Source organism: Suillus clintonianus (assembly GCF_016758775.1).
Source record: "Suillus clintonianus strain FC179 chromosome Unknown DEU56scaffold_45, whole genome shotgun sequence".
NCBI lineage: Eukaryota > Fungi > Basidiomycota > Agaricomycetes > Boletales > Suillaceae > Suillus > Suillus clintonianus.
This window is the reverse complement of record NW_024539269.1, coordinates 258,368-280,971: the sequence shown is the minus strand read 5'-3', so window position 1 is coordinate 280,971 and position 22,604 is coordinate 258,368. Positions and strand designations below refer to the sequence as shown.

Below are 22,604 nucleotides of genomic sequence, written 5' to 3'. Positions count from 1 at the left end.
TCAGGAAACGATGCATGGGACATGCAGGTGAGTAGATAGTCAGTTATTGAGGTCTGGCACTCAAATATCTTGAAGTCGGCGATACCAAAGGGCGCAACCCTCCTCGGCACCATTCTCTCCTCCGACAAGACGAATATCAGTGCATTAACAGGGGATCGCGTGGCTCATCCGCTTCTAATTAGCCTCGCCAATATACATATGAACATACGCCTAAAATCATCAACCAACTCTTTTGTTCTCGCTGCTCTGTTACCAGTCCCCAAGTTTATTCACAAGAAGAAGCGAATGAAGGGCGTATTGGAGGATCGACTGATACATGAATGCCTCAATATCATTCTCGAACCACTCAAGCAGGCCGCTCAACGTGGTGTCATGCTGTCTGATCCTACCGGACACAGTCGGTATTGCTTCACCACTCTCGCGAGCTATATCGCTGACACCCCCGAGGCCATGATGCTGGCAACTGTTGGTGGAAAAAACGTCGCCAGTGACGATGGTGATGTATAAGCGGTTCGGGGATGCATTCCGTCATGAACCCCGGATGAAATCGACGACTCTTGCACAGCTTGCTGTTGTGCGCTCGCGCGCTGATCCCAATGAATATTGAGGTTGTTTTTCCGCGAGGCACAGAAGTTCCGACTGAATGGCGTCGACAAGCCATTCTGGTGGACTACATACTAGCAGACCCCTCCCGTTTTTTGACACCAGAATCACTCCACCATCTTCATAAAGTGTTCTTTGACCACGATGCCCAATGGCTCATTAACGCTGTTGGAGATTCCGAAATTGATTTCCGATTTTCAGTGTTGCAGCCCATCACCGGTCATCGGCGTTTTCATGGTGGCATCTCCAAGCTGAAACAAGTCACCGGTCGCTGTCAGCGAGACATTCAACGGTAATCATCGCTGTCAGTGCGGATGCAGCACCTGCTGGTGTCCATTGCTGCTTTACGGGCGCTCATGCAGTTCCGATATCTCGTACAGTCGCCGCGCATTGATGAGGAAGATCTCGGGCGCATCTCACGTGCACTAAATGAGTTCCACGCAAACAAGGATGCAATCATTGCTGCCGGGGTTCATCAGGGGAAGGGTAATAGAGTCATCAACAACTTTTACATCCCCAAGCTGGAGCTAATGCCATAGTATCGTTCCCAGCATTCGTAACTCTGGCGTCATAGGACAGTGGTCTGCCGACATCACTGAACACGCCCACATTACAGAGATCAAAGACCCCGCTAGATCGAGCAATAACAACAATTATGACACACAAATTTGTTGATACCTCGATTGCGCCGAAAAGTGTCGTCGTTTTGAGCTCGCTACCGGCCTGTTGGATTCACGAGCAGAGGGTTGAGGAAGAGGGGTTGGACTTGGATGCTGAAGAGATCGACATTGACGTCGACACACAAGATAATCCCATTGACCCAACCCGACACCCACACCAAATTACGAATTATTTCGTGATTGCTAAGGCACTCCAGTACTGAGAAGTGGGTTCCGTTCCTGTACCACTTCGCTCCTTTGTCAACAAATCTACTGCCTTTCATCTTTCATATGACCCCTCCATTCAGAGCATCACTGTTGATGAAGTCGCTATCACATTCGGCTTACCAGATCTACGACAAGCCATAGCTGATTTCCTTCAACGTGAGGCAACTTATGGACAACGGCATGTTCATGCAATAGGTGGCCCTAGAAGGGCTGGACCTGGTGCCGTCCTCCCATTTGACAAAGTTCAAGTCTGGTTTAAAATTCGCTTGCAAGAGATGGATTTACATGACACTCACGCCATCAAACCAGCTCAGACGCTAAACTTTGCACCACCAAATGACCCGTGGATCTTGGGCCACTATGATACAGTCATTGCCGAGACCAGTGCGGGCTTCTCATGGCCCAGTAGTCGTCTTTCAGGTGCGCTTTCTGTTTTGCGTTACAATAAATCATTTAAAGCTCAACTGTTACAGGTCACACAATCACGCAGATTAGACTCATTATGCGACCCATTGGCAAGAGTGGTTTACTATGGTCTTGGAAGGATCGGTTCCTCACATATGTTCAATGTTTTGATCTCTCAAATGATCGCGATCCAACAACCACCTTCATATACTCAAGCGAGCGAAACACTCAAATGGAAACCGGATGGGCGATGTTATTCCGTTATCTCAATTGAGGGCTCCTGTTCAACTTGTACCTCGTTTTGGCGCTACTGCTGACAAGCGTCTCACAGCGTACAACAGTTTGGAGCATGCCACGGAGTTTTGGTTGAACGAGTTTCTGGATAAAAGCGCCTTCTTTGCGCTATCATTTGATGCAATATAAGGCCATTTTTGTAGACTAGTAAAGAAAGCGTCAAATACAATATTTTCGTACCTGTACACACAGCACTAGCACTCCCTCATGCCACTTGGTAGGCATTTTTGTTCTGGGGGCCTCGGGATGAAGTTGGCATCCTTGATGTCAGCTCCAGAGGTTCACAATGTACCGACAATGAGTAAACTGACCAGCTCGGAACTTATTCGCTTGATCTTGCAGGAATCTCCACCTGCCAACAGTGATGAGCTTGGCCATGTATTATCATTGATCTTCAAGTCCTATAACCGCAAGGTCCCAAAAGCAAAGGATCTTCAAGTTTCGTTGAAGAAAATCCACCCCGATACCAGGGTCGAAGCATTTCAGCAAATTCAAAATGAATCAATCCTCGTACCGCTTTATGACACGCAAGCACGCTGTTGGAACTGGCCACTCCCAGAGTCACATTTAGACAAACTTCCTGGACAAAAAAGTAAGCGGGCAGGAGAGAAGAGAAGAACGGACCATGAAGAGAGGGAAGGAGAAACTAGTGGAACTACGAATGAGAAGTCGGGAGATTGGATTTTCGTCGATGACACTGGTACACCTGTTGCCTCTAGCCAGCCTGAGGATGACGAAATGTCCGAGTCTATGAATGCCAGCTCTGCCAGTGTCCAACACGAAAGTGACAGTGGTGGCAGAACCACAGTACTCCAGCCATGGACAACGGAACAGATTTTTGCATCCTTTTACAATGTCCTTTCCATCGCCCTCCTCCTGCGACGGCCTGAACTCGCTCAGAAGCGCATCTTATCTCGTGTCTGGAGCGCATCAAACTCCTCACGCCCAGTACCCGGCAATGCAATGGCGCGCAAACCAGACCTCACCTTACTCGATGATATCGAGGCTAGATGGGACACAATCAAGGCCGTATGCGAGCTGACTTCGAGTGCCTACTTACCTTCATATCCCCTTGCCAAAACTCTTGACTCCAAGGTGTATCTGCTTCTCAAACACCAACCGTGGAGACGCTTCGCACTGTTGGTCTCCATCTGCAATGGGTATCGCGAGCTTCGTGTCCACCTATATGACCACTCGGGTGGTGTTGTCAGCCCTTGCATAAACATCGATCGAGAGCCAGACAAGTTCTTACAGATTTTTTCGTCCATTGTCTTCGGCAATCTCGAGTGCATCAGGTTCGACCCCACGATCAGTATATTGAAACACACACTTCACCACACGCATCGACCCCCTGATTTCCGCCCCGCCAAACACTCACGCTCACCTGCTCCGCACCAGACTGCTACCTTAGCAATCCCAGATGCACTGATCGTGGAAAGCGAGACCACCACAATTGAAGAGATCGTGAACAAACCCCTATACACCACAGAGGATGCGGAGCGCAAACCTGCAGCCAACATCCCTCCAAGCATGGTCCCCCCCATAGACGAAGTCCCTGTTGATCCTCTCCGTGAACCCCTCCCAGAGCCAATCGGAAAAATACGAGTCAATGAAAACACGTATGATATACTCGATCTAATATTCTCCACGCAAGGCCTCGTTGGTCGTGGCATGACGTGCTATCTGGCCAGGAAGGACGATGAAGAGTACATAATTAAAGATCACTGGGTTCTCAGCAGTGAATCAGAGGTTTTCAACAAAATTCGTATGATGAAGAAGATGGATGGGCTCCGTGGTGTTCCTCACCTTGTTGAATATTGGCTTGTGGAGATGGAGCCTGGCGAGGTTGACGAGACGGTGAAGTATCGTCAAAATATCACGCGCAGCTTACAGGGCACCTCCTGTATGCATGTTCGCATGGTTTTGAAGCCCCGTGCGCGACCCTTGTATCAATTCCGTTCACGTTCAGAGTTCTTGACTGCGATACAGGACATCTTGAAGGGTAAGTGATTTTTGATTGTATGTACCTAACCGTTCCACTCACAATATTTTCAGTCCAGAAGTTTGCGGTAGAGCAGAGGCATATCCTTCATCGTGATTGCAGTTTGAACAACGCGATGATTGGGGATGATGATGGCGGGGATGTTGATAGATTGGGAGTTTGCTGTAGATATCGTACGAGGCGATAAATACAGTGTCGGGGGCACCGTTAGTGTTTTGGTTTCTTTCCAGGATCTATATATGAATTAATACCTCATAACCTCAGGGCACAATACTGTTCATGTCGCAATCCCTTCTCTTCCAGCTTTATCTCAATACACCGGATCCGTCGGATGAGCGCATGGGTACATGAGCCTCGGGATCGAAAGCATACCCAGCCCCCATGATCACGCATGTCTACAACGACGATCTGGAGTTGATGTTTTATGTGTTCATCTGGGTCTGCATTGAGTTCAGGGGCCCTCTCGGCATGAAGTGTGTTCTCCCTACGACTCTCCCACATTCAAATCAAAAAGTGAAATGGATAACAGGAGAATGGTCCGCGTCGACGTACCAAAAGTGCGGGGACAGCAAGACTCGATTTTTTCATCAATCTGACCACTACACTATGGAACTCGCCAAACAATTCGACCCCTACTTCAAATCTCTCCTTCCACTCGCGTTAGCGTGGTATGAACTTGTTAAAAACCCCAAGCGGTTGGTCTTTGACGACGTAATCAATTTGCTGGATAAGCACATCGCTGCACTGCCCTCGGAGGACTCCCCTGAACTCCTAGTTTCCAAATGGGTAATACTCTTGGTGGCAGGTTCGTTTACATACCGCCAGTGGCAGTGATGAGGACAGTGAGTTATCTGTAGATGACACATGTCGGAAGCGAGTGGTCGATCATCGTTGGACGATGGAAGTTGTACCCAAGCCAAAGAGGAGCAAAACTGGGTAGAGTTCAAATTTACCAGTATGTACTACACTTTGATATCCGATACCGATACCGGCGCGCAAGTATATGAGTCACATGATATCCCCATTTTGTACTTTGTGTAAAATAAAGCATGCATCATTACCTCCGCTCAACGTTCAAGCTCACCATCTCTACCTGCATGCAGCGCTCAACTCATATTTCCGAAAGATGCTATATTCAGTTTCGCAAGATTCTCCCACATTACCTGCATGTGGCACTGGAGACCCGATTACGAGTCAAACTATGAGCCCCAAAACACGGTGTGTATCTATCAGTGATTTTCTCGTGCTGATCGTACCACTAGTTCTACTCTTAGTGGCATGGTCCAGTCATGTCTCCTCGTGCGAGCCAGAAGAAATCAAAGCGTAAAGCTGTAGATTCTGATGGTCAAGCAAATTCTGCAAAGAAGTCGCGTACTGGGGCCAAGGCATCCGTGGTGTTGCAAGAGCCAATTTCTGCAGACAAACCGTCAGTTCGACGTTCTGGACGTTCTGGCGCAGGAAAAGGAGGTAGGGTTGAGCAACTCGAAAAAATCGGTGCTCTCTTGGATGCCCCGGCACGGACTACTCAGCCCAAGGGCTCCACCTCCCTTGACATCGATGTACCAACCAATCCTCTGGCACCCGAACCACCCTCGTAAGGGTCGTGGTAATCGCACAAAGGCAGGTCTGTTTATGTTGGTGTTAGATATTAATATTGAACATCGACAGAAAACCCCCTCCACCATATACCGTCTCGGAAACAGCGGAGGATCCTGCAATTTCTAAAACAGGGGGAAAGAAAGGTACTAGTAAGGCAACAAAGAAAGACTTGGATGTATCGAATATGCATCCCGCTTTTTCTCACCGCCAATCTGGTAGCTGGTTTGGCTTTATGCAGCCCATCGTCCCTCCTGGCACGGAACCTGACCTACAAGTACTCAACAATCCATATGTAGCGGCCGTGTCATATACCGTACATTGAGCCCCTGAATCATATCCCATCTCTCCCAACAAACAATGTCCGGACCTCCAAAATGTAGCCAAGCTATACCTTAACCCTTGGCAGGATAACTCCGCATCCCAGTCTCCACCGGACATACCCCTCAGCAGGATCTGCCCTGTTTCCCATATACGTCGGACGTCCTATTCTTCGGACGTCCTATTCGTCGGATCTCACTCATGTCGTCCGCTCGTCCACTCGTCCACTCCTCCTGTATTCGTCGGACATCCTATACATCGGACCCTAAACATCGGACCTACTCAGATCCTGAGCTTCGGACCCAGGTCCACTTAACCCCTAAAACATCGGATCCACTTCACAGTTCATCTCCGTCCCCATTTCCCGTGATCCGCTTGACAGTTCATTTCCGGTCCTGCTCCTATTCTGTTACCCCATTTGTATAGTCCCCTTGTCCTAACCCCTATATGCCCGGATCTGTTTGACAGTTAATATCCGACTTCATTCTCGATCATACCTCCTATGCCCAGATCCATTCGATACTTCATCTCCGTCTCCGTTCTCGATTGTTCCTGTATTATTTTCCTTGCGCCTGTCAGTTTAGCCTTTCCGTATGTTCCTCTTGTTGACCCGGATCTCCGAGTATATAATACCTTGTAAACTCGTAGTAGTTTCCTGAGTTTGAATATCACCTGAGATTATCCTCATCCCTGTTTCCTCGGACCCGGATCCATTTCCATGGGCCCGGGTCCACTTCCCTGTCCAACCTCTGTGTCCTGGGATTGATTCCTCGGGCTATACTCCGCCTCTACCTTCGGGTAGTCTACCTCTGTCAGTTTCTACTCTGGACATTGTCTAGTGTAGTCTTACCTCTAGCTTCTGTCCCCTCGGACTTCCTGTCCTCTCGGACATCCTGTCCTCTCGGACATCCTGTCCTTCTGTCCTTTCGGACATCCTGTCCTCTCGGACTTCCTGTCCTTCTGTCCTTTCGGACGTCCTGTCCTTCTGTCCCCTCAGACTTCCTGTTTTTCCGTCCTTACACCTGTCTGCTTCTGTCCCCCACGTCCGCCGGACTAAAGCCCCTATTCTCCGGGTGTACTAAGCCCCTATTGTCCGGCAGACTAATCCTTTATGTCGGCCGGACTAATCCTCTTATGTCGGCCGGACTAACCCTCCTTACGTCGGCCGACGAACCCCCTTTGTGTTGGCCGGACTAATCCTCTTATGTCAGCCGGACTAACCCTATGATCGGCCGGACTAACCCTCCTTACGTCGGCCGACGAACCCCCTTTGTGTCGGCCGGACTAATCCTCTTATGTCAGCCGGACTAACCCTATGATCGGCCGGACTAATCCTCTTATGTCGGCCGGACTAACCCTCCTTACGTCGGCCGACGAACCCTCCTTACGTCGGCCGGACTAACCCCCTGAACATCGGCCTGACTCTTCCTCGAAAAGCCTACCAGACTTGTCCCCTTGAAGTCCACCGGGATTCATCATCCTCCCTCGGACTTTGTTTCTAGCCTTCGGAAATTAAGGGCACATACTCGGGTAAGGGGCGCAGCGCACGAGCTGAAGCCAAGCCCTTCGGATCCACCCTTTGAGCACGGTCTTAACAGGCCACCAGTGAACATCGTGCTCGGTTAGCCTCCCTGGATCCCACTACACGTCTTCCACCCACTACCGTCACCTCTGGAAACAATGATTTGGCGCAACCAGCACCTTCACAAGCCACGTCGGTTATGCGTCAATCTGACGCTACATTCTACAAGAACCTCGACCCTGCTCTGATGTCAGCTGGAAATGTACATTCGGGAGCGGGGGATACGGGATCCCAGAGTTCAGAGGCATCCGCTGACGACAATGATGATGATGGAGGCCATGCTGACGATGATGAAGAGGAGGAGGAAGATGATGTCGAAGATCAAGAAGTTAGCTGGGGAGCAGCGCATGGGCGCCTTACTGCGCATCCTGGTAAGTATTTTACTCTCACAATTCTGATCACACTGAGCGCAAGACAGGTTTTTCGAAGGAAGTCGAACCATCGCAACCTCGTGTCACCACTGCTCTTCCAACCGATTTCGAGTTTCAATACTCACACGATGAGGATGAAAACACAGCCGAGAATAATTTGGCAACTGATGTGTCCAGTGACGATGAGAAGCCCGCGGAGCATACTGACGATGTTCTGCAGGTTCACCACAAGCGAAACGGACACCCCCATCTGCCTGATCCTGCCGTCCTCGAGCTTTTGCGTCAGGCCGAGACCAAACCTCTCGATTCAAATATCAAAGCTCGTAAGGTATCAGCCAAGATAGCAGGTGAAGGGCCCAAGGCCACGCAGCTGAGTTGGTATGGTCCTTGTTGGAAGAAGTTTCTCGAGGACATGAAGGGAGAGTGCCGTGTCGAGCATGCGATGGAGGATCTGTTCCCGACCTTCGTTGATGGCTTGTCGGGAAGCGTTTACGAGGTCCTTACAGCTTCGCTTGTACAATGGCTTGAAAGCGGCCAACAAGTCGAAGGTGGTAAGTATTTCCCTCCCCCTCGAGACAGCTTACTCACACGTCTATCAGATATTTGGCCCGATCACAAGCCCGACATGGCCAAGCTTGTACGTCTGTGTTTTTGATTGCATGCCTGGCACCTGACGTGCCATTTTTATTTCAGCTGTTTGAAGATCTATCTACATGGCGCTCGGACCTCAAGAAAATCGCTATCAGTATCGCACCCTCTATGTATGACATAATCCCACCATCTCATATCCCCCCCCAAGAACGTGCTTCGTGGGTCCAAGAACGCGCTGCAACCTTACTCAAAAAATCTCTTTTTTTGCGCAATGGTGTAGATAGTCTCGGGAAAACTCAAAACGTTGCTCACCCTGCGCTCCACGAAGCCACTATTTCGTTCTTTTACACTGGATCCTATCGTGTCGCCCGCAGGAGACCAGATATTTTCCGTGAGCAGCTACCACTGGAATGCTTAGCTTTGGTTTGCACAGCGGTATATTTCGGTGCTCGTACTCACTCGACAATATGCTGACACCATTTTTTTTCTAGTTCAATTGCGTCCTCGATGGTTTAGTCAAGAACGGTAATGGAAAGACATACCCGAACTTTTCTTCCACGGAGTATAAGGCTATCTATACCAAGATGGTCAAGCTACTCAACGATATCAAGGAGCACCCTTATCACGGACCGAAGCTCGCAAAACAACTTCGTTTATGGTCTGCGTCCGGATGGCAAGGTTTTTTTTTGTTCAAGTTTTTCAACGCTAATCTTTGTTTCATGCAGGGCAGAGTCCTTTAAGGTCGACGGCAGTGATCTTTTGAAGCATCATCATCTTCAAGTCCTGCTCAATTGAGCGCTTAGGTTCTTGGCGCCACATAGTACAGGTTTTATTTTACCATGAATCGAGCATCATTTCCTAGTAGTTTTACGATACCGTGCATTCATGTTTTCTGCTGCTGTGTTGTGTAATCCAATACATGCTGTGATCGTTGTCCTTTTCTGTGCACGCAAATACAGCTGACCAGTTGATATATTATTGGCAAACTTTCTACAAGGATATGTTATCGTTGAACTCTGTACAAGAGCCTTCAATGTGGTTGTCTGTCAGACTGTGAATTATATGTACGAAAATTCACAAGGATATGTAGTACTGTGTGGAGCTGTAGTGAGCTGTCCAGCAGGGACCAAGCTGTGGAGCTTGCATGCTGTACAGCTCTGTACAGCTCTGTACAGAACATTGTAGTTTACTGATGGGTCTTCACTGATCAATCAGGCATTCGGAGTGGACAAAGTGGTAGGCTGCTCATCATCTTAAACACAGTAAGTCGCTGATGTTATCTCCATAGCTCACTTTGCATGAAAAGCCGGGCGAAGCTAACATCGAAGAAGAGGATAACATCAAAATAGTCCAAGATTTTATTGAACATAGGATATCCGAGCCTGCTCTGAAAGATCAGCTGCATGCTGTTTGGTGGGCTCTCCATCCTCACGACTCCTCATCCCAAGCTGATGAAATATATGGAAGGCTTTGCTTTGAAATACCCCGTGCAGGCGGGCGTTTATTGGAGACTGGCACGGAGGCATTCCTTACATTGAAGCGCGACGGAAAACTCGGAAATAGTTCGTTTGTTATCGCTCCACGCAGGTGACCGCTAACCCTGGTCCAAAGTTCCCGTCGTTGTCGTTTTCACAAAATATGATATGCTCATCGACCTCGTGGATCGTACTCTGGACAGCTCCTCTCTCACGCAGCGAAAGAAACACATGAGGAAACACGAGCCCATCTGAATCCGTCCGTCAGCATTTTGCGCCCGAAGCGTGAATCGTCGCGATTTGCATTCTGAGGCGCGCACTGGCAGGTGAGTCTTGTCAGAATCGCAAATTCCCTACTCGAGCCGTGGCTCAGGCCAGAGCCAGGCCAAAGCCAGCCGTCATTTGCGGCTTTGGCCCGGCTTGGATCTTTTGCAGGCCAGAGCCGTCTGAAGCCAGGCCAAAGCTGTGGCTTTTGGGCCAAGCCGGGCCGGAACATCACTACCCTCAGAATGTGGCAAACATTTGGTTCGAATCTTGAGGTTCTCGCCACATCCTCATTTCGTGTATTCTTGTTTTTTCCCCAGTGATGCATCACAAGAGTTCACGCATTGGCTCTAGTCTGAATCTACATAGTTAGGAAAAATCACACTTTTATGCACGGTAACTCTCCGCTGGACTCAACACATTAATTTTGAAAGAAAAAACCAGCGGGTCTTGTACTTTCAATATCAGGCTATCTATCCGTCAAGAAATTATATTTTTATGTGCATGTGTTGTAGAGATACAGATGTTTTGAAATTTGCAATCATCAGATAATCTAGCCTAGCTAGCAGTGGCGTGAAAACCGGAATGATTGACCAAGTGTGACACAAGTCACACGTCAAAACAAAGGAACAAACACAAATTTGAAAACGAGCACCTGGGTATCCCAATAAGTAAGCCTTATTAGGCTGTGCGCTTACGTGTCTTGCCCACGCTTGTTTGGCTCAACAACGACGTTTCCCCAACACCAGCGTTAAATAACGCCCTAAATAATGTAGGTACTTAGGGTATTTGACTGTCCCGCCGCTTACAGGATGTGCCTTCCCCCCGGCAATGTCCATAGCGCCTCCCGCCCATTACGAATATTAGTAATCCCGAGCGTTTACTCCTCCCCGACATCTGTGTTTATTCCCACGCACTCCAGCACTATCCGTCATAGCGCTACACAGTGAGCGGCGCTGCGGCACCCAACGACGCCCAACACCGTCTGCTTTTGCCAGTGCTGGCCGCCATTATCAGCCTCCACCTACCCACGGACTCCAGCACTCTCTTCATAGCGCTACGCAGCGCACGACATCTAACGACACTCGACGCCCATCCTGCCCCATCAGCACATATCCTGCCTCTGCTAGCACTGGTTGTCGTTGACTCGTTATCGGCCTCCAGCCTCCAGCTCCAAACCGCTGGAAAATTGTTTTGGAAGTCTACGCTCTTCCCCTTGCCTTGTGGTTGCAACATGTCTGTCCCCTTTCCTCATGGTTGCAACGTGGAGGCTTGTATTTACGCTTGCCGCTGCTTACTCTGCCCTTGTTCCAGTACCCTCACTTGATTGATAGTGCCCTCGTAGCATTGGTGAGTGGCTGTTTGTCTACGGCACTGCTGAAGCTGAAGTTATCGCAAGGCGCCACATGTCTCGTTCCCAGAGGTCTACAAAAATCAATGGTTTGTCAAAATCAGCTATCAAGCATGGTTTCAGGCGCACACAGCGTACTTCGGGCGTTCTTACTGCGGCAACTCAAAAGGCACGCAAGGATGCTGTTGACGCTAGGCGTATGTCTGATCTTCGAGGTATGTTTCAATCATTGTCCAACTACTGGAGCTAATGGTGACTTAGAATTATCCGTGGCGGACCGAGAGAATGTGGACAGCATGATTGCGGACAATGATATGATTTCCTACGACGACAGCATACCATGGGTGCCGGCACCAGGTGATGAGGGACTTGACCTCAGCCATGAAGGTGGCGAATACGAGGCTCTTCAAGGGCTATCTCGTACAATGGCAGACCTATCAGGATTGTCGTATTATTTCTTTGTTTGTATATATGCACTGATTATTCTACTGTCAGCCGCTACGTGGACCCTAGGACTCGACATGATCGCATCGAGATTCAAACCAGCCATTGGGATATGCAAATGGACCGGCTTGTTAACGCCTACCTAGACTACCGATCTCGTGATTCTGGCGATGGCATGCCCTCGTTAGCATCTGTTGTATCGAATGAAGACCCTTCTCTCAACGCTGTCCCGGTACTCACAAACATTGAGCTCATCGACACTTTCTGTAGGTCCTATTGTTGTCACCACTCATAGTTACTTAAATTCAGCTGGTAGTTCGTCGCCAAGATTCATTCCGAGCATCATCGTCTCATAGGTACCCCAATGAAACATTGATTTACCATGGTTTTCTTGGTTGCGCACCCCTATATCCCACTGTTGCTGTCAGTCTTCGTACCCTTGCAGCCTATCGGCAGGCTCACCAGACTTGTCCGCGGTTCAGCCTTCAGGCGCAGTGCAAAATGCTGTGCCACTTACATGATGTTCGTATATAGCTTACTCATCGTTTATTGAAATCTAACCCATTCTCTTCAGATGCCGTATCGACCGTATCTCCGCGCTCAATTTTCTGCTGTCTATGATGCGTTTCTCGAAATTCTTCATCGGGTTGATGTATTGCTAAAGCAGGCACTCAAGCACGACACCCCCAACTGGAGGCTGTTGAATGCGTGCCCGCCGTGTACCTACAAACTGGAAGATGAGCCATCACTCCAATTTGAATGGTTTGCCACCATTGACGGCAATAACAGTCTTAAGCGCTGGGCGTCTCATAACTCTGTGTCTCGTGATGACTCTCGTCAGCCAAGAACAGACTACTGGATTGGTCGCGATGTAGTTGACAAATTCAAGGATGAAGTCAGGTCAAGAACAGTGGGTGTTTGCTTGATTTGTAAGTATGCAAAATAACCTTTTGCCCAGGCACTCGACAAGAATGACGGTGTCGATGACTGGGAAGATATACCCAACGACGGAGTCCCCGGCGAGATACCTTTCCATTGCACTGCACGTTGGCGGAACGCGGGACCTGAACAACAGAAGAAGATGTTCTCGGTCTTTGATGAATCCGGCATATTTGTTGCTGCGTGCCATCACCGATTTGTCTTGCTGGCTTGCAATATGATTCGCAGTGGCGAATTGTGAGTCCCGACGGCACCGGCACCATATGCTAGAGGCTAATAATTTTTAGAGCGAAATATCCGCTCGCGATTTTAGATCATCTAATGACTGTATATGGGGAAAATGGCTCGTGCGCTTATGACATCGGTTGTGCGTTCTCGAAGACGTTGAGCACCAGTTCTTTGGGTCCGCGTGCGCGTGCACTCAATCTACGCATGATGGTGGGTGCCTTCCACGGACATGCACACAACCGCAAGTGCCAATTAGACTGGCACCCCATGTATATCAGTGGGACTGGCCACACCGAAGGTGAAGGATGCGAACATATTTTCTCAGCATCGAACGAGCTCGCACGGAGTACACGACACACTAGCCGTTTCCATCGGCATCAGTCTATCGAGGAACATTTTAGTTTCTGGGACGCGGATAAATATGCTGCCCTGAGTAAGTGATTTTGTTTCATTGTGTCATGATTCTGAACGCTCTTTCTAAGGCAATTTCCTATACAATCACTACCGAGAAGCAATTCACGTCATCCGAACCCTACAAGCCGAGCTTTCCGTCATCAAACGCGAGTTGTATATCGACGATGCTGATTTCGCAAAGTTCCATGACGAGGAAAAGTTGTACCTCGAAGGACTGAAACAACTGCCAATCCAAGATCGCCTTCGCATTCGATATGTCGAAGTTCTTGATGACCTTGACTCGTGCCGGTAAGTACTCGTCCAATCTATCAGTATTTTGCCAAGCTTAAATTTCAGGAACGAATGGAACACCGCTCGATCAACTGCCAACAATGCGCTTACCACCGTGAGAGTGGGTAATTTTGAAGAGATTAGTGCTGCCCTTACCACAGCTCGCATCCGTGTTGACGCTGCTTACGGAAAGTTGCAAAATGCAGAAGCCTTAGTGGCACATATGGAAATTCAACTTCGTGTTGAGGAGCGCTGGGCTGTCGGGTGTCCCGAGTACATGGAGTACAAAGAAGAAGCAACACTGGGCAAGTACCGCACGGCATTGAACGAGCTCGAACGCCTTGTCGTTATGAGGCTTTTCGAGCTCTCAAAGCTTTCTTTATCAGGAACAGGTTTTAGTTCCGTCTCGTTCTGTTTTATTATATATTTATTTTGTTTTTTTAGGGTATAAATTACGCCAGCAAATTGGGAAGGCGCTGCAGCGCCGTTCGGAGGCAATTCGAAATGCAATCAACCGATACAATACCCAAGCTGTTGCACTTAACCCCCCTCGGCCGAAGTTGTCCTGGAAAGACATCGCAGAGTACAGCTTCCTAGGGGAATTTGATTTGTTGCGTCATTCCCGCACAGATGTCAGGGAACAGGACTGGACAAAACCCGCTCACCGTGAAGCCACAACAAAATATTTCAAACTGTTGCGTGCTCAGGAAGAGGTATCTCGTCTCAACGTCGAAATCCGTCGATTGCGTACGTTCATCCACGATGAGGAAACAGAGATGAAGAAAGTCATCGAAGGCCTTCAGTCATCTCATCTCCTCGCGTCTGAGCTACAACGACAATGGCAAAGTTGTTCAGCCATCAATGCATTCCACATTTTCCGTCTCAATCAGATTGAAGCCCTGCCAGGATTCTCGGGTGCGCGTGGCGTCGGAGTACATTCATGCATAGATTCGGATGTGGATGACGTCATTGCTTCTGAGTATGCAGATGCGGACATTATACAGCAGGAGGAGCATGCAGACGAGATGGAGAGTATGGCCAGGTATCTTGATTCCATGGCGGACTGATACATTCTATGATAGCTTGTAGTTCTGACTTGTATTATTTGTGACGAGCTAATGAGAACTGGCAACTCGCCAACATACTCCCTTCATCTGAATCTCGTCAGTGGTACTTGACTTAGGGGCATCTCTTAACGACTGTGGTTTGAATGCAATATGCTACCATCCGCTACTTTGGACATGTTCTACCTAGTCCTCCGAGTCTGACTATACCATAATGCATGTGTTACCATCCGCTACTTTGGACATGTTCTAGCTAAAATCTACAGCATATTCTACCATCTGCTACTTTGGACATGTTCTAGCTAAAATCTACAGCATATTCTACCATCCGCTACTTTGGACATGTTCTACCCATAGTACTGTATATTCTACCACCCACTACTTTGGACATGTTCTACCTAGTCCTCCGAGTCTGACTATACCATAACACATATGCTACCATCTGCTACTTTGGACATGTTCTAGCCGAGATCTACAGCATATTTTACCATCCGCTACTTTGGACATGTTCTTTCTACCAATCCGCTACTTTGGACATGTTCTACTGCATATTCTACCATCCGCTACTTTGGACATGTTCTACCCAATACTAATGTCCAACGCTCACTTGCATTTGAGTTGAGTATTAATGTATCCCAGTCCAGTAGCACCATCATGTACAAACGTACATCTACTATTTTAATCTTTAGTTCGGCTCTCAATCTCATACCTCAAACTTCATTTTCTTCACTACCACATCTCAACCTCAAGCTCAACACTACGAACCACACCGGGTCATGGCACTATCATTTTCAGTGCAGAACTTAGCGGCGCTGTATATTTCTGCTTTTGCTGAAAGTTACAGGAATTCTGAATGTCAGGCGGCAGCCCGTGCGCTGCTTCGACACGATGTCCATCTTGACGGAACTCACTACCACACCAGGAAGCCAGGCGGCCTTCACCCGTCATATGCGGCCTTCAACTCTTTTCCTATAACGAAGCAACGTTCTCTCACTTGTGAGGAGTTGGTCGAAGCCTCGTTGCAAGATGTCTTCGATTCGGTATGTGCTCACTTCATGTTTCTTACGGATTCAATCAATTACTCCTGCAGATTGCTATGCAGGACCATCTCGACGGAGGAATATCGGTACTGATTCGTTGCCCAGGTTTCAACGCCAACACTGCACTCTCTCCAGGGGATGTGGCAGTTGATTTATACATCACCCCGCGAGAGCTGCAGGAGAACTCTGCACGTATCGGAGGAGATATTGCAATCTTAGTTCAAGCGTTTTGTGAAGAATTTGTTGTTCCTCACATGGAACGATTCATGAAGCGCTGTCAAATCGAAGGCGTCAATCCACCGCATCGTTGTAAGTCATTTTCATATTTTTGTTCTCTTATACACGTATTCTCATGGAATGTTACAGTTGTTTCAGCGCGGGTTAATCTCAGTGGCCCGCCGCACCTTCCAGCACCCAGTGTTGCAACGGGGGCACGTATCCAGTGTTCAGGCTATCCGAAAGAGGCTTTCAAGAGGGAGCTCTCATTTGGATCAAAGGAATCATCATCATCGCCTGCTTCAGCTGCCATCCGTCATGCTACTGCTCCAGTGTCAACGGCTCAAGCCCCAGTGTCAAATTCCCATCCAATGGTTCAAGCTGCCAGTCCTTGTACTCCAGTGCCAACGGCTCAAGCTGCCAGTCCTCGTGCTCCACTGTCGACGGCTCAAGCTGCCAGTCCTCGTGCTCCACTGTCAACGGCTCAAGCCCCAATGTCTAATTCCTGTACAATGGCCCAAGCTACCAGTCCTCGTGGTCAGGTCCTTCACCGCCGTCCTGCGGAAGCATTTCTTGCTAATCAGAGCTTGGTGATTCTTGAGCCCGTCATTTCGGGTCCACCGCTTATCAGTATTGGCCCACACACAGATGCTATTCTTGATCGGTTTAAGCTGGCTGATGAAACCCTACTAAAGCTGCGCATTTTAATCAGCACCATTCGTAGCAGTCGGTGGGAAGAAAATCTGCGCTCGCCAAGATGGGACCTCAATTACGAGCAAGCATCTAAGCTCAATTGGGCACTTCATGCCGACCTCAACCTTGGTTCTCCATTCGTCTTCAGGGTAAGCAGAGTTCACTTTTGCGCTATTCTCTACGGTAGCTAATTTTTTTGCTAGGGTTCTTCTTCCTCCATTTGGAAAGTATGTAGGATCATCGCACTTGTACTTATCACCCTTGCCGTTTTCTGTGCGTTTTACCTTGTTTATCTTGTTTTGACGTAGATCCTTCATTTATTTGATCGCCGTCAATTTGGATCATGTTTGTTGATTTTTTCTGCACTTTGCACTGCCTAATGACTAGCGTCCGTTAAACAAATTCATGATCCGGTGTGATTTAATGTATTTAAATTATATGCACTGACTCTCACCTTAGACCAACATGGTCTCCCACAAGTCCGCACAACGAAACTTGTCAGCGCGCACACAGGCACTGACTAGGACTCGTGCTAAGGTACAACTCAGCAAAGAGGCACGGGCTGCCCTTACACTACGACGCCGTGAAGCCTCTCTTACTTTCAAGAAGGCTCTCGAGGATGCCTGGCAGACCGTGGACGATGCTGCCATTAAGATTGCTGCGGACCACAAGAAAACTGTCCGTCGAGTGCAACATGAATTGCACATGGGGCACTCCCTTCTGCAGGCAAAGCATTCCAAGGTCAGCGCGTGGAATTCTTTTCTATGGAAAAAAGGGCAAGACAGTGACAAGGAAAATTGTGAGTTCCCCCCCTTTTGATACCGCTTAATATCATGGATTTTATTGCGAAGATGGACACGGCAAAGACGTACTCGGAGGAATCGTGCGGGACTTCAAAGCCGAGTACTACGACCTCACCAAGGAGGAGAAAACAAATCTCATCGAAGAGTACAAGGAATATAAGGCCACGAAGACCACTGGGCAACGTATTTCAACCAAGTCGAAGATCAACGACGTCACTCACACTCTGAAGGCCATCGAAAGCGAGGTATGATCATGTTTTCTTGTAGCTCCAGCAGCCTATCTAATTCTTCATTTTTTGGTTAGCTCGATAATCTTCGCTCACGTACTGGAGCGGAGACTATATTGTATATGACTCGAGGAACAACTGACCTTCCGCTACGCGGTGTTACATTTGCAACCGAAGGCGTGCAAGACTTCATGGAGTCTGCAGTAGGCATCGATAATCAAGACCTGGTCAACAAGATGGAGGGTTTCGCCATTCAAGGCATGAGAGGTACGTGTTTCCATTTTTTTTGGCACATGACTGACCTATATCATCATTGTGCAGGAGCAGCACTTAACCATCAGGAGCGCGTTGCTAGTGTTCGCGCTCAAATCCGCTCTGAAATTAATCAAGCTCTCCGTGCGTAATTCATTTTTTAAATTAATCGTTTGCGTCATTAAAGATATGTACAGGTAAGAAAACTGGAGTACCCGATGCCACAATGCAGTGGGCGCAATATTGGCGCAACGTCGTCAAGCGCTATTCTGTCATCATCACGGGCTGGCCAAAGGAGATTCCCTTCGTCAATCTCAGCACGGCCTCTAGTGCCCTTCCTGACCTGGAAAGGCTCCTAAGGAAGTGGCGATCTGAGGCCATCAAATGGAAGCGCCTTACTGCAGAAGAATTGGCAGCCATGGAACAAGAGCGAGACCAGGAGATCGAGGATGGTCTGGTGAAGGAGACGCGCCGGCGTGTTCGCTCCGACAAGGGTAAGAAAAGACGTCGAAATGCTGATGACGAGGAGGAGATTGAAGATGGTGTGGTAAGGGAGACGCGCCGGCACCGCCGCAAGAAGACATACAAGAGTACGGAGAATGTCAACAGTGATGGAGAGGATGATCGCCCTGACTCCCCTGTACCCGCCACCACTCAGGCCGAAGCAGGATCGCCCTTGGAAGACTCTAACACGCCCAGCGCTAATTGTGCTTCGAATGCCCCGCTCATTCCGGCCAGCGCCAAAGAAACACCTACCAATCAAGAGCCTGTCCTTCCTGGCACTAATGCACTGCACTCCGAATCTTTGGGCCCTGCACCCACCCCACCAATCCTTCCAAATTTTAGTGCAGACTTAAGCTCACTGTTCCCTCCTTTCAATGATTTTATTGACAACTTCGTACCAGTACCTTTCTCTCCTACTGACCCTAATCCTTCTTCGGGACCAATGCCTTTTGCTCACACCGAATTCAACTTCGACAGTGTAGGCTTCCCTTCTTACTAAGTTCTAAGTCTTTGAGTCATTTCTTAGTGTGTTCTCACTACAGCCTTATCATTTACATTTGACGGTTTTTTAAAAAAAAAAATCCTTGTCATTTTCGAGTACTTATAATACAAAAACAAATTGCATGTCTAGCGGTTTTCAGGGTGCTACGAATAGTGTACTATTGATATGTGCGTGAAAAGCTGTAAATGAATGGCATAAGGCTCAAGGGCAAGGTACACGGATCGTAGGAGAGGACAGCGTGTGCTGCTGACGTGTTGGGCGTCGTTGATATTACGAGCACGGGTTCCACGTAGAACGCAGTGAGAGGGAGGACCCAGGCTGCTAAGGACAGCGGCACTAACAAAAATGAGACATGGTGCGGTCTCGTGAGCGCTTCAGCTTCAGCAGCATGGTGTACGAACAGTTACTCACCAGTTCTTTTGTAAGAGCGCTACACGTTGCAACCAGAAGGCAAGGGGAAGAGCGTAGACTTCCAAAACAATTTTCCAGCGGTTTGGAGCTGGAGGCTGGAGGCCGATAACGAGTCAACGACAACCAGTGCTAGCAGAGGCAGGATATGTGCTGATGGGGCAGGATGGGCGTCGAGTGTCGTTAGATGTCGTGCGCTGCGTAGCGCTATGAAGAGAGTGCTGGAGTCCGTGGGTAGGTGGAGGCTGATAATGGCGGCCAGCACTGGCAAAAGCAGACGGTGTTGGGCGTCGTTGGGTGCCGCAGCGCCGCTCACTGTGTAGCGCTATGACGGATAGTGCTGGAGTGCGTGGGAATAAACACAGATGTCGGGGAGGAGTAAACGCTCGGGATTACTAATATTCGTAATGGGCGGGAGGCGCTATGGACATTGCCGGGGGGAAGGCACATCCTGTAAGCGGCGGGACAGTCAAATACCCTAAGTACCTACATTATTTAGGGCGTTATTTAACGCTGGTGTTGGGGAAACGTCGTTGTTGAGCCAAACAAGCGTGGGCAAGACACGTAAGCGCACAGCCTAATAAGGCTTACTTATTGGGATACCCAGGTGAAAACGAGATTCTAAAGTCATTTGTAACACACTGTAGATGATCGACTGCGTCACCTTGACTCGGGATCAGCCTGTTTAGTCAGCTTGGGAAGCTGGTTTGCTAGCCGGCTCTAACCGGGTCACTGGCGTTGTACTGGCCCCCCGGGTTGTTCTGGATGTCATGATCATCGATTTCGTCTGCACGACGATAAATGACCCCCACAAGTTCCACCACCAAATCACGTTCAGCACAAAAAAATGTAATGGAACCAAGATACGTTACTTCGAAACCGTCTCACCCTGTAGAACCTCGCTTCAGCTCTACCGTGACTTAATTAACTCTTGAGCTCTATCCTTGTGATCGTGCATCATCTACAATATTCAGAAGGGTTACAAATTCACTACCTCTAGCATGAGATATACCCATCCATTTGCATTTTCACCAGACAGCAAGTTTTTGCGGCTTCGAGCGTGCCCTTGGGTTCGAATGATGGCTTTTGTAGGCTAATCATCCATTTAGTGGAAGAGGCAAGGACACTTACACCACACGTTCAATCCCGGCTACTGACGGAGCAAACTGGATTCTTGGTTGTAGCCCCATTGATGTGAGATCCAGGTTTGTGGTAGAAAATTAACTTATGCTATTCAACAGTGGCCTTCAACGACTACCCCGAGAGCCAAAGGAAAACAATGTTCGCTAGGACTCGACCCTGCTTTCTTCGATCAACCGCCACGTATCTCTAGCAATGCAAACGCTAAGTTGGATACGATTTGGACCTAAACCCTCGCCAAGCCCTGGTCACTAGCAGGCATCCCCAATCACTGCAGTATCCCACCTTTTCCTACTTGGACACAGATTCAACTTACTCGATCTTACAAGGCGAAGTCCACTACTTCAGCACTAGGCCTTTCAAAGATCCACTGGTCTGAAACAGCGTATCGCGCCTATTAGCAACATTTGGACGCGTATTTAGCACCCTCAATCCCACAAGACAAGGCCGCCTGTCATTGTCAACACGATATACCGACCTCACAAGCTAAAAGGGTACGTGCATCGTATCCGTGCTCAATAACTCATCTTAGAAATTCCCAGAGGACCGTATTTTCACGTCCACTCAGAAAGACTCGGTCTTCCAATGTGTCAGCGAAAGTTCTCATTCACAGTCGGCTCAGGCTTCTAGTAGCGCTAGGCACGACGATCAGAGGTCCGTATCTTCGCCTTTGCGCCATGAAGCCTCAGCTCAGAACGACTCGACACAGTCTTCTAGGCAAGCCGGATGACCAGGCTTTTTCGATGGCATGAATCACCGTTCCTCTACACATGACCCCCGCCGCGCTGCCTCTTCTTCGAATGCACGCGCACTTCTCGAACGCTTTTCATCGCTCTTCCGGCACGCCCAGTCCAATTTCGATGGAGCAACCGAATTCGAGCAACGGCCAAGGCGGACCATCGTCTCTCGCGGACCTCGTATTGTCGAAGTTGCTGCAGTACGGGACAAAAAGGTACGTATTTCTTCGCGTGCGTTTCCCATTGCCGAGCTCAGTGATATCTTGTCGGCCACTGTTTGTCGCTCGCCGGCCAGAACGTGACAAGGCGAAACGAACACAGCAGCAGCAAACTCAATCGCACGGTCACACCCAGGCGTCATTCTCACAAACTCAGCCTGCCACCAACTCGACCTCCGCGATACCACCTTCTGATCCAGGTACTGATACTACCACAGCAGTTGCAGCACCCGCGCAGTCGCGGTCCCTCCCATTGTGGGCTCGTCTCTTACTTTTCCTCTGTTGTGCATCTCTCCCACATGCTAATGGGCATTAATACTGCGACGCATGGACAACGATCATATCATCGCTCCTAAGTGGTTCTCTTGCAGTCTCATCTCTCTTTTTTCATTTATTTTACCACTCCATCAATCTTATTCGCTCGTCTGTGAGACTCGTGTACTGCACCGATTATACTCAGGAGGATGAAAGTTCAGGATCACTCTGAGCATAGACTCCTGACTCAAGCTACCAGTCTTTTAGGTTATTTTACAAAATTCACTATCGGACGAGCAAGATTTATGTCTCCGTCCAATGTTCATGACCTCGTGATCAAGGATTCGTTGAGGGTCTCGTTAGTTGGAATGCGTGTTTAGATGCACTCTGAGGGTAGACGCTTATCACTGTTTTTTTTTGTGGCGTTGCGGTCGTCAATACATGTTGCTACTACTCTCCCCAAGTCTGATGCAGTATTAGAGCGAAAAAGTTGATTTCATCGCGATAT

The 22,604-nt window shown here is 48.7% G+C and overlaps 8 protein-coding genes across 8 annotated transcripts; all 8 read left to right on the top strand.

Moving 5' to 3' along the window:
• Positions 1-256: 256 nt before the first annotated feature.
• DEU56DRAFT_756971 (uncharacterized protein) lies at positions 257-2,169 on the top strand (the record flags this gene model as incomplete). Its single annotated transcript, XM_041350077.1, has 6 exons — positions 257-496; positions 733-876; positions 913-1,141; positions 1,183-1,459; positions 1,571-1,910; positions 1,964-2,169. Coding segments are annotated over 6 exons (1,436 nt in total), but the record flags the coding sequence as incomplete, so codon positions are not given.
• Positions 2,170-2,396: 227 nt separating this feature from the next.
• Positions 2,397-4,378, top strand: DEU56DRAFT_756970 (uncharacterized protein; the record flags this gene model as incomplete). The annotated part of the gene is made up of 2 exons (XM_041350076.1): positions 2,397-4,191; positions 4,245-4,378. 2 exons carry the CDS (start codon positions 2,397-2,399, stop codon positions 4,376-4,378), a joined length of 1,929 nt encoding a protein of 642 aa, XP_041207492.1.
• Positions 4,379-4,572: 194 nt separating this feature from the next.
• DEU56DRAFT_756969 (uncharacterized protein) lies at positions 4,573-6,112 on the top strand (the record flags this gene model as incomplete). Its single annotated transcript, XM_041350075.1, has 5 exons — positions 4,573-4,996; positions 5,066-5,146; positions 5,318-5,409; positions 5,466-5,785; positions 5,860-6,112. The coding sequence occupies 5 exons, from the start codon at positions 4,573-4,575 to the stop codon at positions 6,110-6,112; spliced, it is 1,170 nt and encodes a 389-aa protein (XP_041207491.1).
• Positions 6,113-7,829: 1,717 nt separating this feature from the next.
• DEU56DRAFT_756968 (uncharacterized protein) lies at positions 7,830-9,447 on the top strand (the record flags this gene model as incomplete). Its single annotated transcript, XM_041350074.1, has 6 exons — positions 7,830-8,061; positions 8,109-8,612; positions 8,661-8,698; positions 8,755-9,075; positions 9,144-9,310; positions 9,378-9,447. The coding sequence occupies 6 exons, from the start codon at positions 7,830-7,832 to the stop codon at positions 9,445-9,447; spliced, it is 1,332 nt and encodes a 443-aa protein (XP_041207490.1).
• Positions 9,448-11,797: 2,350 nt separating this feature from the next.
• DEU56DRAFT_950189 (uncharacterized protein) lies at positions 11,798-15,104 on the top strand (the record flags this gene model as incomplete). Its single annotated transcript, XM_041359119.1, has 10 exons — positions 11,798-11,957; positions 12,004-12,190; positions 12,238-12,452; positions 12,503-12,708; positions 12,761-13,096; positions 13,145-13,362; positions 13,413-13,786; positions 13,836-14,055; positions 14,104-14,429; positions 14,482-15,104. 10 exons carry the CDS (start codon positions 11,798-11,800, stop codon positions 15,102-15,104), a joined length of 2,865 nt encoding a protein of 954 aa, XP_041207489.1.
• Positions 15,105-15,877: 773 nt separating this feature from the next.
• DEU56DRAFT_738630 (uncharacterized protein) lies at positions 15,878-16,359 on the top strand (the record flags this gene model as incomplete). The annotated part of the gene is made up of 2 exons (XM_041348676.1): positions 15,878-16,141; positions 16,192-16,359. Coding segments are annotated over 2 exons (432 nt in total), but the record flags the coding sequence as incomplete, so codon positions are not given.
• A 1,156-nt stretch (positions 16,360-17,515) lies between these two features.
• Positions 17,516-19,335, top strand: DEU56DRAFT_738527 (uncharacterized protein; the record flags this gene model as incomplete). The annotated part of the gene is made up of 6 exons (XM_041348666.1): positions 17,516-17,849; positions 17,902-18,098; positions 18,158-18,347; positions 18,402-18,476; positions 18,530-18,876; positions 18,910-19,335. The coding sequence occupies 6 exons, from the start codon at positions 17,516-17,518 to the stop codon at positions 19,333-19,335; spliced, it is 1,569 nt and encodes a 522-aa protein (XP_041207487.1).
• Positions 19,336-21,480: 2,145 nt separating this feature from the next.
• Positions 21,481-22,294, top strand: DEU56DRAFT_410106 (uncharacterized protein). Its single transcript, XM_041346091.1, has one exon. The coding sequence runs from the start codon at positions 21,657-21,659 to the stop codon at positions 22,155-22,157; it is 501 nt and encodes a 166-aa protein (XP_041207486.1). The 5' UTR covers positions 21,481-21,656; the 3' UTR covers positions 22,158-22,294.
• The last annotated feature ends 310 nt before the right edge of the window (positions 22,295-22,604 follow it).

Bases quoted from the DNA above. Each gene is read 5' to 3' on its own strand.
- DEU56DRAFT_410106 (XM_041346091.1), top strand. From the start codon at position 21,657: ATGACCCCCGCCGCGCTGCCTCTTCTTCGAATGCACGCGCACTTCTCG.